Here is a 19,867-nt window from a genome sequence, read left to right as displayed (position 1 = left end):
CCCCCCCCCCCCTCTCGGGTCTACCGAGGAAACAATCCGAAATATATGGCGGATGCGCAAGCGAAGCGAAAGGGAGTTGCCAAACATCGGACAGAGCGCATTCGCACAATCATATGTTACTAACACTAGACATCGCCTAATTACACAAATGGGCATAAAACACAATGTCTTCACAATGACGAACACTTTGCGGTCCGTCGGCCCTGCAGCGTGTGCTCTCGCCTTTACCGACGTTACGGTCCGCCGACCATACCGGGTGCCTGCCGCTAAGTGTCTCATCCGTCATATATTCGTAATTCAGGTCAGTGTGAACAAACAGTTCCTCTACCATTTCGCAAACAACCACGCGAAACTCGGAGTTGTTCATTATTGAAAATAAGCCATGTACGGAGGCGTCTTTAATGAATAACTAAAAAATTCGTGTGGTCATTCGCAAAATGAAAAAGGACTCAGAATGGCCTAATTTTATACAAGTGTGTGATAACTGTGGTACCAGCGACAGACATCAATATATCGAATCTCGAAACAACTTGTACCAACTAATCAACCAACTAACAGTAACATTATAACGATGTTATCATTTTCCATTCGACAGCGTAATTGTTACGTGCAACGCATGTTATAGTGCGCTTGCACTGTTGAGTTAGAAATTGTGACGCTGACGTAACGTTACTGTCAGTTTTACTGGATCTTACATCGGCATTTCTTAGTAAGTCGAAAAAATGCGGCTAAACATGGATCATAGATACTCGGCTTGCTCGAGTCGGATAACGCGACACCTTCGCAAGGAAGCGCAAGGAACCGCACAGTGTTAACACGCTCGGTGCGTTCAACACGTCGACTGTCACGTTGACTTCGACACGGAGAAAATATTGTAATAAAAATTAACAAAAAATTTCGTAACGTTCGATCATACCGGAATTACAACGGAAATTATGATGCGCATTGTAATCTTTAGCAACGTACACCGTTGTATACACCACTAAAGATTACGACACACGCAATAATTTCACCCATAACTCCGGTATGGTCCGACATCGCATAATTTTGCGGTAATTCTCGCCGCAACATTTTCACTTGATCATCTCAACCGCTTAACTGGAGTTCGAGTCGCCAGAGACACAGCGAATAAAGCCGGTTCGCACAATGCATATTTCCTTTAACTCATTTTCTTGACTGTATATTTAACCCGTCATGCGTAGTCGGTTACGTCTCGTACATAAATTAGCGAGACGCAGCAATATTGTAGCGAACCGGTCACCGGTGACCCCATGGCAGTCGACGTGTGTTATGAGATGAGCGGCCGCGGCAGTCTCGCGGCCGCGAGAATTCTCGCAACTGCGACCGCACGCGAGACTAACGGGAGAGTATTGCTTACCTGTTCGCTGTCCCAAGCGCCACTCGGCCCGTTCTCGATCGGGTCCTGCTGCCTGACTTTCGCTCGGATCTGGAAAAAGACGGTAGGCAGTGCGTTCAGAGAGAATTCGCGTAGGCCTGTGCTGCGGCCGACCGGCCGCCTTTTTAGCGGCTATTTCGGGAACCGACGCGCGATTTCCCGTGCAGGGAGAGAGACAGAGAGAGAGAGAAGAAGAAGAAGAAGAGAGAAAGAGAGCCGAGAGCAGCGAGCACGCGTACCTAAGATTAGCGCCGGGCGATAATACCTCAAGGTCCGATTTGTTAGCCATCTTACGAAATACCGAAAAATCGCAGTGCGTGTTTACATCCTTGGCTCCCTCTCTCTCTCTCTCTCTTGACGACGACAACGGAGGCGGTGGCGGCGCTTATGTCATCATCGTGTCCGCACGCGGCTTTGGCTCCGAGTCCATGAAGACTACTTTCCTGCGGCCGGCGTCGCCGCCACCACCTCGGCTTTCTCGCCTGCATCTCTGACCGGTCAGGGACGTCGTGCATCACTGCCAGCGCGGCACATAGGATCGAGGATCTATTCCGAAGCGAGTTTCGTGACACACCGGCCGCGTGCACCCCGCCGCCCGGCACGGGGGAGAAACGTGTCGCGCGAAAGCGGTGCGTGTCGGATCCTTCATTATCGTTATTTTGATTTCTGTATACTCTCTCTCTCTCTCATATATCGAAATACCGGTTTCTTTTTATTTTCATGGCAATAACGTCGGGTTTACAAATTTGTTCACGATCGACGAAACGTTTTCGACAGTTTCTAATAGCTACGACGTTCTCAGGAGGACGATGGAACATCCGGATACCGAAGATCACTTTCCGTCTCTCTTCCCTTGCGGCGTTTGCCTACGACCGGCAGGATATCGGAACAATAATTGTTTATTGCTTCAACAGATCGAATTTCAAGTGTTTCCTCGCGACCATTTGGAACACAGATGTTCTCCCTTGTTGGGCCGATATATCGAGTTTCGGTGTTAGCTTATAATCGACGACACAACGATGTTCTCCGGTGACGATGACCGATCGAAGCGCGCAGTAACGCGCTCATACCGATATATGGAATTTTCGTGTTCCCTTATGGTCAATGGGACACCGAAACACTAGTGTGATTTCTTCTTTTTTTTTAGGTTTATAGCGACACGTCGGATTTTCAGGTTTGCTCACGATCGACCAAACATCCGAGTACCGATGTTCTCCCGCGCCGATTTATCGGATCGCGAGTGTGTTTTCGAACGGCCGGCGTGAAGCATCGCAACACCTATGAAATATCGATGTACTAAACCAACATCGAAACATGTTTCCGACATTTCCGAGATAAATCATCTTTACGGCGTTTACGAGGCTTTCAGTAGTCATTAATCGAGTACTTAAAAAAAAGGTGTTTTCCAAATTCTGCAAATGAAAACACGAATCTATTTTACATCTCTACTTGTTTCCCGAACTTTCATTTCTGTTTTCACCGTAAAATCGTGCAAGAAAGTGTTGCATATCAACGATCTTGACGCGGAAATAGGTGTTACTCAAATGTTACAATCTCTCAAAGACATTACGTTACGCGTGACGTCCCGTTCTCTTCCTGGCTATATGCACTACATTACATGGAAATCGACGGCGTTACGTTACGAAAGCGACCGAAAGCGACTCCGTTTTCACTGGTTCGTCCGCTCGAAAAGAGAAAATTAGTACACCGTTATCACGAAAACAGCGCGCGTCACGCGTCGCTCACCGCCGGCGAATTTCGATCGGCGCGATCTACGGAGAATTTTCTTCTGCCGGCGGCGTGACTGAAATCCGCATCGACTCCTCGCTTCGAAAGTGAACGACAATGACAGATCACGCCTACGCGAACCTCGAAATCGTTTTAACTCGCAAAAAAAACCCGCGAATTCTAAAACGACTCGTGCGTCACCCGCGGGAAAAAGGAATTAGCTGTATCCATATAATACAACTGAAATTTAGCTACCAAGACTTAATCTTTAGCTAAACGTTATGAGAGCTAAAAATTATCGGAGTCGAAATTTTAGTTCTACTTTAAGTCCTCAAGTGGAGAAAACGAAAATAATTGTCCACTTGTAGCATCAAAAGAAGCACGATAGAAGACTTTTGAAGATTTAATGTAGAACTAAACAGGCTTAATATAGAACTGAAATTTATCGGCAATCAGTGTATTATCATTGAAAAGCGATCAATAATTACTAATGATCATAATTACAAATATAGTATTGCAAATTGGTAAAATATCTAATTAATAGCAGCAACCGTCACTATAGGAAAAAATCTAACTGAAGAAACAGTGAAAAAAATATATTATTCATGACTTCTTTTTTTGTTACTTCAATCTCACTCTTAAGGTATTGCCAATATTTTTGTAATTAAGAAATTCTTAATTATGCTTAATTAATTTAACTTATATCAAAAAACACGTTCACCTTGACGGGACTCGAATCCGAAACCTTTGGCTCCTGAATCTACTGTTATACAAACTAGGCCAAATACGACATATGATTGAATATATATGTACATATACTTTATATTATTTCTGCTGCGGGACGCGTAATAGCGATTTGCAATGAATCTCTAGCAAAAATCAGTGAAATATTAGACAAAAGAGCTAAGAGCGGAAGTTTGATTTTAGTTTCCGCTGAAAATTAGCGAATACTCGCGGATCGGTGACATTTTCGCAGACTTCAACTGAGGAAAGTAGGTAGGAGAACGATAAGAATCAGCTAAATTAACGAAATCTCATTTGTATCGCAGCTCACATTTACCCGTGGAAGCTAGCGTTTAACCGTGGGGGGTACTTATACCGCGCGCATTCTCGGCTAATGCGCAAACAGAATTCGCAGCCATTCGATCTCGCTCTCATTCGATGGCGCGGAGGCCGATATCTATGTTTATTCGCGATAACGTGCGACAATTGGCGTAATAATCGGTGCTCGCGCACGCTTTTCCGCGCGAGTCTCGAACTCCGTATCGGGAAGCGGCGAGCTCACTAAAATTACATCGGCCATTGTATAAGAGGACGTAGGTGTTTGAATAGTCTATCAATGGACGGGATCCAACAAATCCCTATGCGCGCGGCGGCAACACAGAAGCGGCAACGACAGACAGCCAGGAAGCGAATCCAATCTAATCCGGACCGAACGATACGCGCGAGCGCGCGCAATGTGCAAGGTTCAGCAGCGTTACCCCACGCCGATATCTTACGCAATAGACTTATCGTATTCGTTGACGTTAATTAAACTACCACACATTGCCGGTCGCGCGCGCGCCCGGACGCGGAAAGAATTAATCTCGGAGACACAAGCACGGCTCTCGTGCTCGCTCGCTCTGTGTCTCGAAGGCCACTGGATTTTTATCACGGCGAACTTGTATTCTATCCCCGAAGGTCGGACTCTGTAATTCCGATATACGTAAGCTTGAAAACTGCCGTCATACTTTACGTCACCGGCGCGCACGAGGATGCAAAAATCCCGCGGATAAAAACGCTCATCGACGTGTCTCAGAAGTCGCGACTTTTTTTATCGCGCGCTCTCTCTCTCTCTCGCGCGCGCGAGAAGGCGAGGAACGGATTGACGCAAGATTGCATTCCTGAAATCGCGACATTCGACTTGAATTAACACAACAACGCGGGTTCTCCGGACGCGCAATAATGATTCCATGACGCGCGACGCGAAGGCACGGAGAACAGACGCGAGCAGTGCTCCTCTTGCCTGTCGCGACTTTTATAAAAATCATTTGTCTTCGTCTAGAGACTTGGCAAGCTGAATTGGGCGCGCGCGCTCGCGAGCGCGTTGATGCGCAAGAGTGTACATTTATTCACGGAGATTAAGGTCAATGAAGACTTTCAAAGACGGCGGACGCGCGGAGGGCACCAGCAGCGCGCTACTGCCGCCTGCTGAAAGTGGTGCGGACACGCGACTCTGAAAACTAGTTTCTCAAAGGTCACGGCGGTAGCGTTTGATAAGGACGCGGAAGTCGCCGTCGATGTTACCGCATATCGCGCGCGCGAGTAAGTACACCTCCCCGATGAAACAGGCCTGTGTGTGTGTGTGTTACGCGTCCATTGTACCATATGTGTTTTGTCGGACGTGTTGATTCGCCGTCAGAGGGAGAGAGAGAGGAATAATGAATTATAGGGATCCCCGATGAATTCCGAGAGACTCCAGACGTTCCACCGTTCTAGGAGCGACGATTGTTCGGCGAGTTCTTTTCATAGTATGATTTGAAGGTTCATAACAAAGTGATATCAAGAGCAAGAACAATACGAGTACGATTTCGGAAGGATCGGTAGCAGCCGAGACAGCAAAAAATATACATAGAACGTCTATAATTTACAAATTTCACAGTTCAAGAAAAAAAAAAAGCGACTGTAGTAACCCGTTTTGGACGAAAGCGAATTTCTTAGTAACTTGTCAGGAAAAAGTGACGAAACGTGATTTAAGTGACTGAATGACGGCACTGTATAAATAAGCCAACTCTTACCGACGACAGCAAAGTTCGAACTAGCCAATGAGAGATTTAGCTGCTATTACTAAATAATTCCTCTGAGTGCATCTCCGGGAAAGAAGGGGAGGAAGGAAAGGAGGAAAAGAAAAAGTTACCCACCTTCTTACGTGGGTGCTGCTCCTCGATGTAATCGGGCACTATTCCCTCGTCCAGCGTTATGATCGGAGTGCCGCCGGGGGTGCTGCCCGGTGTGCCGGACGCGTTGTACGCGTAGTGCGGCTGATTGTGCGAGGGATGCGCCGTCGCCGGGCACGGTGAGTTCCTCGACGGTACACCCTCCTCGAAGAGGGGCGGGCTGGGGGTGCCGCTTCGCCAGGAAGCGCCGCTGCTGCTGCTGCTGTTTGACATGCCGCCGACCCCCGGCGAACCGGCGATCATGCTGCTTCCCCATGAACCTGTTGTGGGTCGAATTCGCGCGAATTAAACTGACGATCGATCGGCCACCGCAAACTTTCAAGCGATTCCACGTGTGGCGACTCGAAACTCGTGCGGGCAGAGTGCGTTACGCAATGACGACGCGAACGAATGATTCGATCGAGACCGATTAAGCGCGCGGCAAATGTTATCGCGGAAACAAGAGGAAAGGTCGCGAGAAGCCTCAGAGATCGCGAGCAAAGTGTCTATTATTCCGGTTTTCGACTAGTCGAAATGATTAATTAAACCGTCTTATAATTTTACCTATGTAGTAAAAATAAAGGCATTTTGGGCTTGCGTTAAAATCGGTCCTTGTTCGAATTTTTGCGTTCAAGTTTTGACGTACCTATGTGTTACTTAACATATTGTTTGTTATTAAAAAAAAAAAAAATGTATATTTTGTATTGAGTCGGTACTCAACATGTGTGTGTTAACACTTTATACTTAAGTATCGATTAACATATTACGGATATTACAACATTGTGTTAATTTCCGACGTAATACTTGCGTTTTCAGCATATCCGCAAAAGTTCAAATGGACCATTTGAGAACGTGAAACGTATTAAGGCAAAACTTTTTACCGTGCACTGAGAAGAAGTTACTTAGAAATTTATTTGTGGGGTATAAAGTTTACTTCACAGAGAAGTAAGGTTCGCTTCGCAGAAATCAAGTTTACTCCCGCGAAATAAACGTTGTAACTCGCGATAAAATTCTCAAAGTACTTCCTTTCTCTCAGTGCGTATGATTAATTTGTCTGTAATTTGACCGCAATTTCATCGGTACGCGCGTGGTGAACGTCGAAACCAAGATACTAACCGTATTCGTACAATTGGTGGCAGTGAGGTGGCAGGTTTTCAGGACTCTGAGGCGAGCCCGAGAGCGACATAAGGACCAGGGCGGCAGTGCAGTCGTCCATAAAATCATTGTCGCGAAAGCGTCTCATCATCCTCTCGCTCCAACCGCTGCTCGCCCGTTCGGAATCATTGTACGTGCTCGGCCGTCGTTTCCTGGACCTGAAACATAAATTACCGGCTTCTATAGTTCCGCGTACCGCCAACAAACGACGTGCGAAGTCGCGATCGTTCCCGGATTCGAAGCGCGGCTCATCGATGGTATATAAGCCCGCGAGAGGAGCGCATTCGCCGCGTAAATCGCAATCTCAGTCGTGCGACGCTTTCTCACTCGAAGTTGCGAAACTTCGATTCCACCTCTCGATCGATCGAGAGGCAGGAAGATACGATACCCCCTTTTCTCCCTCCTGGAGTCTCTCCCCGTGTCGCGAAATACGGGGTATCGAGCGAGACCGCTCGATAATCGCACCCTATCAAGGGACGTGAATAATTTTTGGGGAACTAATAATCCACGAGGAGAGAGACGAGAGAAACTCGGATCGCTCGATTCCGCTCGAAGATGGCAACGCCTCGAGCGGTGGCGTAACGGTAGGTTGCGAAAACAGTACAATACTAGCAGCAACGCGCGTACAAATCGTCGGGAATAATTTTCTCCGAGAGAGTCCCGGAGAATCTCTCTCTCGTAACACGGAGTAAGGGATAATCGGCGTCTTTCGAAGTTACGCGCCATTCTGGAATTACGTTTTCCTGAAACCGCATAAAATGATAGATCGCGTCTCGCCGGCGAGTTTCACTCGGGGAGCCGGCGAAGGCGACCGCGTTTTGCGCACGGTAATAGGTAATACCCGCGCCGGTGGAAGCTATAGACCGATGTAGCAGTCGCTTTTCCAGGAAAGCCTATAGATTTCCGCGTTAATACTGCACACATACACACACACGGACACGTACGTACGCGTCCGCATGTGCCGACCCGCGGGTCAGCATCGTTGTTCGTTCGCTCGCTTCGTTCTCTCTTTCTCGCAATCGCACGAGTGCTTTCTCCGGCCAGACACGGGCTGACCAAGTGAAACGTGTGTTCGACGTGAATCGACAGGAAGTATGCACCGAGTAAACCGTATTATCCGTATACGACGCGTATTATCGTGTATTTTAAGAACAAGTGAACTTTATTGGACTGACCGATCGGAAACGGCTTCCTCTTGTTTCAACACAATTGCTATTAGTGTGACACGAAGTCGCATTACGAAGAAGAAGACGACGCTCGGATGCGACGCATCATCACGATACTTGGTCACACACACACACACACACAGCGAGATACCGGTGTACACGCGAGTACCGAGGTGACATTCAGTCGTACGTCCGCATTAAAAACGAAGGCCAACTGCGGCTAGACGAGGAGTATATGTTAATTGCACGTATGATAAATAAAAAGTGGCACGTTCGAGTGGCTATCATTTTAATTATTCCGACGGCATACATGATCAGACTGGTCCAGTTGGTCGTATGCATTATTAACACGTGCGCATTAATTAGAAACTAACGGCAGCGGTGAGTATTGCAGAAAAAAAGGAAGCAAAAATCACTTCAAAAAACTGACGCGCGGCAAAGACGAGCTCGTATCTCTCCTCTCCCTCTCCTCTCTCCCGGAAAAAAATCTCTGATTTTTTTCTTCCGGAAATAACTGTTCCTCCAACGGGACGATTCTTTCACCTTCGTTCGCACGCTCGATCTAATTTTCGTTAATTTCGAGACGTCACACGTGGCCTCTCCGCTCGTCCGGGCGAGAACAACGTGTAAAAGACACGCCGTTGTTACGTAGAGGTGTGAGCTCGCCAGAGTTTCTCTCTTTCTCTCTCGCGGCGCGGTGCAGCTTTCGAGATAACATCGAGCACGGCTAGAAGTAGTGGGCTCTCGGAGAAGGTGGGCAGCCCTCTCGAGCCTCTATCGCGTGAAGGACAAAAAGTATGAAACGTCAGAGAGGGGGCGCGAAACGACGCAGCCAAGGCCGCTAAGCCGTTCCAGCGCGAGCGGTACATCGAGAGTCGAAAGTGAAACACACACACACACACAGAGCGGCATAGAATGACGCACGTACCAGCTGGTATTTCGAAAGCAACACCTCCCCGAGCATACGCTCCGCTGTCCCGTTTCTCGTGTACCAGCCATCATATGTGTCGCGCCACTTAGAGTGAGAAGGCAGCCGAAGACCCGCTCCTTCGTGTCGACGCAAGGCCTGGTATACAAGGTGTCCCGGACCTAACGAGCCGCCTCTTATCTACCCGATTCACCTTTATCTTTATACATCTTTCCGACCGATACGAAGTGGATTCGAAGAGGGAAAAGGTGATAAAGGCGAAATCCAGAGAGAAATCGTGGGTGTGTTAACCTTCGCAAAGAGAGGTGGACTAGCAGGATGTGAACAGAAAGGTGGAGTCACATGAGTGGCCTAAATATATGAATATGCATTCCGCTCGATTAAAACAAGGAGAGGGCACAAAGGTCACATGGAAAAATATATTTTGCTGGCACGGCAAATTTCTCAGTCACTATACGGACAGCAAAAGGATTTGTTGGATATTTGTTAAATATTAATCGCTATTTGCTGGATATACGGATAGCAAAATAATTTGGTTATGCCAACTGAACGTTTTGCTACAACAGTAAAATTATTTTGTCCGTGTCAACAAATTATTTTGCTGTACGTATAATAACTGAGAACTTCGCTGTGCCGGCAAAATATCTTTTCGCTGTATATTTTCCAAAAATATTAATATAAAAATAAATATCTTGATGGGGTCACGAATGACCCCTACCTTTCCTCGCGAGGGTCAATTATAAGCTGTGGGGAACGCGGAAACGCTTCGTCGGAAATTTTGGCAAAGAAATAAAGGGATTTCTTCGCTGAGAGTTTCGTTTCAAACTCATTTTCGCGAAATGATGATCGTCAGGATCGATTACTATATCGATATACTCGCACATCGTCCGATCGAACCACCGTCCGTTTTATATTTCCACCCGGCTGACCTGGAAATTCCAGTTCTCTCGGTAGCTCCTCCCGACCTTTTTCCCCGACTTTCCCGGGTTTTTACGACGGTTTTCTAGACTCGCCGGAGCCGAACGCACGATACACACACACGCGCGCGACCGTTGCCCGTTAATTGCGAGATTACGATCGACTTATGATTATCGCGGAAGCGGGCAGGAATTCAACAACAGTTTAATTAGAACGGCGTAGATCGCGGCCTGCCCGAAGGGAAACGGCTCGAGACCGTTTACTTTTGAGGCGGAGCTGTACCGTTAGCCCCAAGCGCGCGCGCGCGCTACGTGAGTTACACCGGCGCACGGATTGAAGGATCGGGGAGCTCTCGTCGGCGGATAATCGGCACGGTAATTAAAAAGAACACGGGGGTGGGGGGCACTTCTCTCCCGAGGCGTGAGAGAATCCCGGAGGCGCGGTAATGCGAGTATCCGCTGAAAAGCGAGAAATAACGCGCCAGAAAACGTTGTTTACCGCTCACCCGAGCGTTTCATTTATCGCGGCCGGCCGGACTCTCCTCTCGGGCCTGCCGTTTCGTACGCATCGACTGTGGCACGCTCGACTTGAAACGAATACCATTTCGATACACCGTCGTCCCGTCGTCGACCAAGCCCGTTTTCTCTTTGTGCATCCCGCACAGAGAGCGGTTTTAGAACCGGAAGATCGATAAAGTCGTAAAATAAGCAAAAAAAGGCGCGACGCCCGTTGAACTATCGTTTAAGGTTGCAAGTATCGGGCCGAAGCTGCGCGGCTAAGGGACACGGCAGGCCGTAGAAGCGGTTCTCCTCCCGAGGCTTCCGGTGGCACGAAGAAATATACGCGAATATACGAGCGTCGCGCGTTTCCCAGCGGGAACTGACATTGAAAATTAGCATGTAAAGCGACACGCCCACCATTCCGCTCTCCTACGGATCGCACATCGTCACCGTATTATGTAAGACTAAAATTCACGGTAACACCACGGTAATTACAATGGTAACATATGCGTGTATCAATCGTTAATCGATGGTAATTTCGCGGAGCGATAAAATTATTACAGGCCGGTGAATGTGTCATACGCCGATGAATTAACGTTTAACTGTAATATTGATATTGTCGACATATTTAAAAATTAATACGACAGAGCGTTCCGCCTGAATCCTTGAGACATTGCCCGGTTTTTTTATGTAGAACGTCATTGAACTTTATGACTATATGAATTCTCATATGAATAGACTGTGTTCAATTGCTAATTCATTCTCCGTATCCGTTGATCTTTTTCCCGTGGAAATTTAATTGCGTTTAAATCTTCTATTATGCGTGCGATCTCGTGAATTCCAGCTTTTCCAATTATTATATATATATATATATATATATATATATATATATATATATTTCTACATTAAATCTTCAAATGGAGAAAACGGATATTCACACTTGTAGTATCAGAAGAGCACAATAGAAGACCTTTGAGCATTTAATTTAGAACTAAACTAGGTTTAAAGTAGGGCTAAAATTTCGTCTCGGGATATGCAAAGAGTATCTTAAATAAAGATAATTATTATCATATCGTTCTCAGAGAGTATCATCCTCTCGACAGGGTCCGATTCATCACAGTATCCCTCGCTCACGTCCGCTCGAGCCGGAAGATGTTCGAGCACGGTCGCATTTCGCGGAATTTTACGAGACGAAAAGGAAAGTAAATTGTCGGATCGCCGGTGCCTTTTACTCGCCATTAAGCCCCGTTTACGCACACGGATTCGTACGGTCGAGAGCGCTCAAGGTGGACGAGGGGGCACAATCTCCCGATGTCTCTGTCAGAATATCGCGCCCAAATTGCCGGGTGACCGGAGCGGTGGAAGAAAAAAATTGGGTCGTGAGAATCGAGGTTTCGGCCGAACCTTTCCTTTTCTCCGGTTGCATTGTCGAGCACTAATACAATGCTACATGACGGGTATACTCGCGCTCATAAGTTAACTAAGCCCGCGAGCAACTATTCTTCACGCTCCTCCGGTGTGCCGGTTCTACGACAATAGTTACGCGCGTGGCGGTATTTCTCGGCTCAAAGGTGACTTTTACCGGACGAAAGTGCCGACGAGGCGAATAACTTTTGAGGCGCGATCGATCGCGAGGAGTACGGGCGAATTGCGCTTCGCGAAAATGTAAATAGCCTGTAAAACCTCCGTCGCGCAGATAATCGTGAACGCGTTTTAACGTGATCAAATATTTAGTCTCGAGGAAATACGTTTCAATTACCGAATCAGGAAACTTACCGAGCAATGTGTCACTTGTGTGACACTTTTCATTTTGACCTAGCTCATTCAAGAGAGAGAGAGAATTAATTATATGTCCCCAATTCGCGTCTCCGCAATTTTCAGCAACACTCCGTGCAGAAATTTTCCCAGGTTTTCCTATATACAGCACAGAACCCGATTAGAATACCCAAAGTTGTTCCAAAATACGTTACACCATCACGATACCAATCGGGAATCCTATTTTTATCCCAAATTTGGTTCGAAGTTTCTTTTCCGCGATGCCGATTGGCTGCGCGCTAATGCGTGCGACTGTCATTGCCAGAATCGAACGACAACTCAACTGTCAGATTAGGAGGTTAATAAATTGGGTTATTTTTCAACGTTACGCTTAACGAAGACGCGTACTTTAATACACTAAATAATTTCGGCGTAGCAACAATTTAGTTTAAACTATCAAATTCTTGCCAATCGCTACCAAATCCTTCCTTCAGTACAAACCAGAACCTTTGTGCAGATTTTTCAACGAGAATCCATCATTATTTTGGGAAATGGATCCCAATTAGATTGGAAGAAATTATTTATACGTAGGAATGGTAATAATTCTCCCTCCCCCTCCCCCCGAAAAGAGAAAGATATCCAACAGATATCACGCGGTAACCGTAGAAAAACCGAAGGGGGAGTATACATTGTCCCCTGCTGAACGATTGCGTCACCTGTGCGTTATGTATCGCCGGCGGACGTATCAATATTGACACACGCGATCGCAGTGCGATCAGTGCGCACAGATATAGCCTGAAAACCGAGGTGACCATAAAGCCATTAGCAGAAACGACTCCATGATATACAGCGTATCTGATGCAGCCACGCGCGCCACGGCCGCCGATACGTATCGCACCTTCTGACAAGTCAATCGAGCTCGTTGGTGGAAATCGTAAAGTGGTACACACGCGCCTGCACACTGCCGACGCTATTATCGCTATGACATAACGTTACGCAACGCGATCAGTTGGAGGACGAGCGCGTGAGATACGCGCCGCGACAGATAGACCGGCCGGCCGGTCGGTTTATAGATCGTTAAGTCGCACGTCCGCCGATGGACTTTTTCGCGCGATTGTTTCGCCGGGACGAGCGGGAAGCCTAACGATGCGCGTGGAAAATCCTAACGACTAACGTTCGGCAACGCGCGTCTTACGCCGCAGCAGACACGGGGAAGCGCGCTCGACGTTGTTGATTTTTTTTGGCGCGTTTAACCGCGCCACAGATCGGCAAGTTTTCCGAGGCAGCGCGAGTCGTTGCGCGATGCAACGAGCGAGCGAGCTCCGGAAGAGCACGTCACGGAAGGAAACGCACAGCTCGCGGATCCGGGACGCGTTATATAGGTCAGGAAGCTTGTTGATCCGTATTCGCGCGATGCGGTATCCCCGCCGCGGAGTAACTGGGTCGCTGAATGTTTCAGCGCACGCAAAACTAGGTTACCATCCAACGGTCCGATGAAGTCCGCGCGCGCACACGTGCCGATGCTCGTTCGCGCTCTTAGGTATCGTTCACATAAAGATTAATGGCTCACTGTAACTACGTACTCTACGGCTCGAGCCGATATGCGCCTAGAACGCTCGCCCCTGACGCGTCTCTGTCGCAACGCGAGTCGAGAAATTTCGCGTGGAATTAAACTCGAGAAACGCGCGCACAACCGCGGGAGATACCCGGCCGGCCGAGATTATTAACGTCTTTTCTGTGTAAATATTAGCATCGCCGAGGAAACGCGGGGAAACAGAGCTCTCTCTCTCTCTCTCTCTCTCTTCTTGCAGGTGCTGTTGCACAATTCGCTCGTGCGAGATACGCGGAATCCGCGCGCTCAGGCCGACCTCCGGGGCTCGTTGTTTTTCCCCCGCTGTCGAAGATCGACGCGCCGGGAGAATCAGGTCCGCCGGCGTCTAACGGAATCGCCTCTTTGCGCGCGAGAGGTGTGCATACACGGAAAAATGAGTTTAGTTGGAGCTACCTCTGGCAACTGAGCGTCCCGGTCGAAGGAAACGGGGAATTTCCGGTTGTGAGAAACGAATCTCTGGTTCGCGAGAGGTAGGAATTTCGCTTCCTTCGACCGATGCACGTTTCGTCGTCCATTGTTACGTAGATCCAACTATCTATTTTCTGCTGACGCGCACGCGGGAAAGAAAGATCCGGCCGAATTGGGGAGTCGCAGCAGGCTGCTAATAAATCTAGTATTTATCAAAGCAGAGCTACGTTTCTATATATTTCTTTCACTGTCTAAATAATAAATGTTAATTTGTAACGAAGAGTCGAGGCAAACATATATATAAAATATTACAAAGACGAAAATATACATAGATTTCAAACATTACTATAAATCACGAACTCGTCATCGTTATAACTTGAAAACAAAATGGCGAGAAAAAAATTCGGAAATTTATATGTCCATATATTATTCCTCGACATCGTAGTAGTTTTTCGTCGGAATCTTATTTTTATACAAACTGGAAGATATGAAAAATAGAAATGAAAAATAAGAGGGCGAATTTAGTTGGTGCGAATCGATAATCCCGTTTCCTCCGGGAACGGTTTGTTCATATCGTCACGTTAACTCGGCCGAGCCGTTCCCTCGCGAACATCGCCGCGGTGAAACGCGCGCCTCTTCTCATGTGAACGACACCTTACGTACCACCTGCTCCGCGACGCGCTCCTCTTCCGCGCTGAGCGCACACCGCGCGACCGAACGCGCCCTCCTTAGCCTTCGCGTGCTCGCAAGAAGGACACCCTCCTCATCGAGGTGAAGGAAAGTGTGATGGTGGCGCGTCCGGCGGGGTGTAGCGCGAGAAGGGTATTTTCCTGGGATCGAGCAAGGCCAGCGAGGGCGCGCGGCCCCCTTCGATCCCGGGGCAAGAGAGAGGGTGCGCGAGGAGAGACGAGTGTGTGGCACGTAGCGCGACGACGAGTACGGTGATCCAGTTTCCGCCGATATCCGGGTTACCGAGTCGTACAGCGGGGGTCAGTCTCGTCGGATACGGGAACGCGGCAGCCGGGTGGCCTGTATCGAGCGGCCTGATTTCGCGGCAGGACAACCCGGCCAACCTGATTTCGACTTCGGCGACGACCTCACTCGCGCCGCCGACCCAATTCCCCGTTTCACGGGATCGCGCGCGCGAAGGACTCGGCCCCGTGGCGCGCCTGGGTTCAACGCCGACGTCCTTGTGCTAGAAATCCATTTTCCCCGCGGGAAATAGGAACCGCGATGCCCTATATCCCGGCCGGCAGACGCTCCTCTCTCGCGGCCTGAATCCACTTCCGCGAGAGCCTTTGTCGCGGGGACCGATCGTGTCGTCGTTTCATGGGCGAAACGACGCGAAAAAATTGCGCGATATAAGTCGCGAATGACACAGATGACGTGCGCGTAAATTTCAGAATTATTGACCGTCTTGAAAATACAACGACGTCGAGTTCATAATTTACAATAGTAATATTTGAAACGCATACAAGGGAAAAAATTAGTCTTAAATCGATGATGCACAATGATATGCAATGATGATGAAGAAAAATATTTAGCCGGCACTGCGAATTGTTAATTATTTATGGGAATAGCAAAAAATTCTTTTCCGCGTAACGAATCTTTCGATCGTCCTCGTAGTAACTAACAATTTGACGCGCCAGCAAAATTATTTTTTTCCGTGTAGATATTCTCATGTGTAAGCGAGAACATTGTAATCCTCTTGGAAGATTTTCAGCCTTGATTTGATGGAATTTGTATCGATAGAAATATTACCTACAGTCAACTTAAGATTAAAAATCTTCTGAGAATATGATAATATTCCTACTTACATATAAGAATATCTACAATATCGATTTAAGATTAATTTTTTTTTCCGTGTACATGTATATTTAAACACTTGTGTACCTTTTTCTATTATTTGTGCACTTCTGTTGAGTCAACTGATGTATAGATATAACATTAATAAGAGAAATTAAATCCCCGTCTGCGGTCGAAAATAATTTCTCATTAATTTTAATTCACCTCATTAATTTGGACCGGTTGCGCCGTGAACAATTCAGCGTAAACAGGTGACAGCTACGCGGGATGATGTTATTTGTAACCTTCGAGGTGAAATTCGGCCGGAGTCGGCCAGAAACGCTCGCGATAAGCGCAAGTGAACGCGCGAATGTACACGCGCAACGGAATTGGTAAACCGATATAACAATGTTCACGCGATATCATGTCGAAGAGCGAGCTGCAATTTTCCATCGCGACTCTCTCTTTTTCGCCGGAGCTGAACGAGAGTGAGCACACCCCGACAACACACGTCGATATCCATCTGGAAAAGCTCTCGTGATCGCCGAGGCACGCGCTAACCGCAAGAACCAGCGAAAGATTCTATTATTGTAAACATCTTAAAGAGCACACCCTTGTCCCTAAGTACGCTCACTGAGCGGCAAACAAGAGAGATCGCTTTATCCGCCGGCGTAAGAAAAGTTTCCCCGGACAAGGTCTTCGGATCTTCCACACCGCTATGCACACGGCGCCGTTGGCGTGTGTTGGTGCACGTGTACCGGGCTCTCGTTCCATTGTCCTAGATTCGCCATTGGTTAGACGGTAAGCTATCCCCCGACCGAGCGGGGTGTGGAGAGAAGACCGAAAGAGAATTCGTGGTGAATTCTCTTCTTCATCCCCTTCTCCTCCCACCCCCTTTTTCTCTATGCCCCTTTATCAACTTCTTTATCTGCACTCGTTCTTCTTCTTCTGCCTCAACAAGTAGTGACCCGATATCGTGACCGCGCAAATGCTTAAGCGGCCATATATACGGTGTCACGAAGGAAGGCAGGAAGGAAGGAAAGAAGGGCGGGCGAGAGGGCGAACGAGCGGGATGAAAACGAAGCGCGGCTCCGTGTACCTGACCCATTTAACCGGCGCGACTCCGCGCGCCGGTAGGTACGTAGCTGTATCGATCGACCTAGATCCGCGGCCCCAGTCTGGCACGACCTACAGTTTGTTTGGCCACCTTAACCGCCCCGCCGGATCACCCGCGTCACCACCTCGACGCTGCCCCGGTACATCCCGCGCGAAAGGCGGTACCGGCGACGAAGTCGTAGGCGAGCCGTACCCGCCGCCTTGTACGTAAATTCACGCCCGTCGGGGCAAGAGACCGGCTGATCGCGTTGTCCGCCGGCAGGAAATGCGTCCGCACTCTCGATGCGCGAGCGTGACGTCAGCGTGCGATAGCGAAACGGTGAAATATGAATGGGGCGGCGCGTGTTACCCCCGATAAAGAGAACGTCGTTGCATTACAACACAGCTCAGCCGCTCCTGTGTGTTCTCTCCGAGTGATCTACGAGGCGCGCCGCTTCCGTCGCCGATAGCTCCGCGCCAGCTGACACGCGGTGTTGCTACCTGTCTTTTTAGTCGAGACTCTCCTCGAGCGGCCGATCTACGCGCGTTTACGTAATTCGCGCGATCTGCATTTTCCTCGAACGCGAGAGGGAGAGAGAGAGAGAGAGAGAGACAATGCTTATACAAAGCGGCCGCGCGGCTGAAATGACGTCCGCGTCGTCGTCGTCGTCGTGTGTAGGTCAAGATCGCGCTGCTGTTGGCATATTTTGTCGCACGGGACCTTGGCGTAGTGTGTGTCTAGGTTGCACACCGTTCTACGGACAATCCGCTGACGCCTCACTGCGGGCCTCGTGCACTTCCATGCCGGCGTTCGACGGTTCCTAGGAGAGAATACCGTTGGTCTAGGTCAGTCCATAGGCGCGCGGTGGCGGGGATTTCGCGAGAGTTTCGGACAGAGCAGCGGGGCGAGGAGGAATTTACCGTTCGGGCGTGCACCCACCGGCCGGGAATGACACCTCCGAGACCTTCGCGAACACGCTTCCTATACTCGGCTCTTAACACCTCCGTGATTATGGGTCATGGAGCAAATAGTTTAACTGTCGACTTAGCGCCGAGCGCACGAAGCCATAGGTACGTGAATCACGCGCGCTTCTTTTCTTGGAGGCGGCTCCGGTATCAACGCGCTCGGCGACGCACAGCCGCGGCTACGATGAGCGTTCGACGAAGGCTTGTTGCTCCGCGGATATATTCGGGGAGCTTAATTGGCATCGGGCTTGCGATCGGACCCGGGTCGCTTTGAGAATTATCACCACGGGTGGTACTGTTTCGAAGCTTCGAAACTTCTCTCGGCATAATTCGACGACAAAGTTCGAAAATTCGGAGTCGAATTATTCGAATCCTCAAACTCGATTCGAACAATCGGCACATCGAGGCTGTTGAATAGAAGCAATTTTGGAGAGCGACAAAATACTAGGCAATTAGAGGGTATCGGTCTGACCCAGATAACAGATGAGACGTCCCGAGATGCTGCAAAGATGCTCTAAAGAATGTTTCTTTCAGACATACGTATTGTTTTTCGGCTATCTTTGCTTCAATTCTGAGATTTGTACTTGTCTAATTTAGAACGAAGTGAATAAAGAATACACAAATAACAAACGACAAATCTCACTAACTTGGTTTCAAAATAACCGCGAATCTTCCTTCGATATGTAACAGCATAACACGATGCCAAAAAAGTTACATTATTTAGGACAGTAAATACTATTTAATATATTTACAAAACGGACACATGCTTTTCAATTTTTTAAGTTTCCAATATTCGAATATTCGAATGCTCGAATTTCAAAAATCATTATTCGAATATAATGTGCCAAAGGTCCGGAAATTCGAAACTTTAAAGAGCTGAAGCTTCAAATATAATTCCTGTCTGATTATTGCACATCGGCTTAAAGAGAATCGGGGAATTTTCGAGAGAGAGAGAGAGAGAGAGAGAAAGAAGCATTATAGTATTTATCGGCGAGAAATATTTATCCACGCACGTACACGTGAAAGCATTGTGTTCTTTCCATTACCTCGACGTTCCATCGATTACGATTCCCGCGACGAATTTATATAACCCCCCCCCCCTCCTCTCAGCCCTCCCGTTTATTCAATTCCTCCTCTTTCGCGTTCTCCGATCGCTATCGCGGCGGGGCAAATGGTTTCACACATTCCACGTGAATATATCACGCGGCATCAGCGGCGGGGCGAGATAACGGCCACCCAATTCGATCTTTCGCAAGAACCAACTGGAATCAAGTCGTTGATTGGAGTCAATTAATACGTTAACAGGACTACGAGAGAACACGGCCGTGCAAGAGAGAGAGAGTAATGGGCCGGGATGCGAGAGAACGAAAGTAGGGAATGGCCGAGTTTTGAGTTGAAAGCGGGAGTGCGGGTGGGTTTTGTGGCGGGCAGCCAGGGGGGTGAAGGGATGGCTCGTGACGGACGGAGAGGGTGGTTGATACGCGCGCCGAGTTGCTAGGTGTCGGGAGGGGGGGGGGGGCAACACCGGAGAGCTCGCATA

General features: G+C 48.4%; 1 protein-coding gene across 1 annotated transcript in view; it reads right to left on the bottom strand.

Annotated features, from left to right (window-relative positions):
• Window positions 1-19,867, bottom strand: part of LOC106746581 (zinc finger protein 395-like) — a 107,244-nt gene that overhangs the window by 31,230 nt on the left and 56,147 nt on the right. The window contains exons 3-5 of the mRNA XM_014623321.1: window positions 7,156-7,352; window positions 6,025-6,320; window positions 1,379-1,447 (exon numbers count right to left, since the gene is read on the bottom strand). Of these exons, the coding sequence (XP_014478807.1) occupies window positions 1,379-1,447; window positions 6,025-6,320; window positions 7,156-7,352 (562 nt within the window). The remainder of the gene's footprint in view (window positions 1-1,378; window positions 1,448-6,024; window positions 6,321-7,155; window positions 7,353-19,867) is intronic.

Source organism: Dinoponera quadriceps, unplaced genomic scaffold (genome assembly GCF_001313825.1).
Source record: "Dinoponera quadriceps isolate SergipeBrazil2010 unplaced genomic scaffold, ASM131382v1 scaffold1573, whole genome shotgun sequence".
Taxonomy (NCBI): Eukaryota; Metazoa; Arthropoda; class Insecta; order Hymenoptera; family Formicidae; genus Dinoponera; species Dinoponera quadriceps.
The sequence above is the reverse complement of the archived record's forward strand: the minus strand, read 5'-3'. Positions and strand labels throughout refer to the sequence as shown.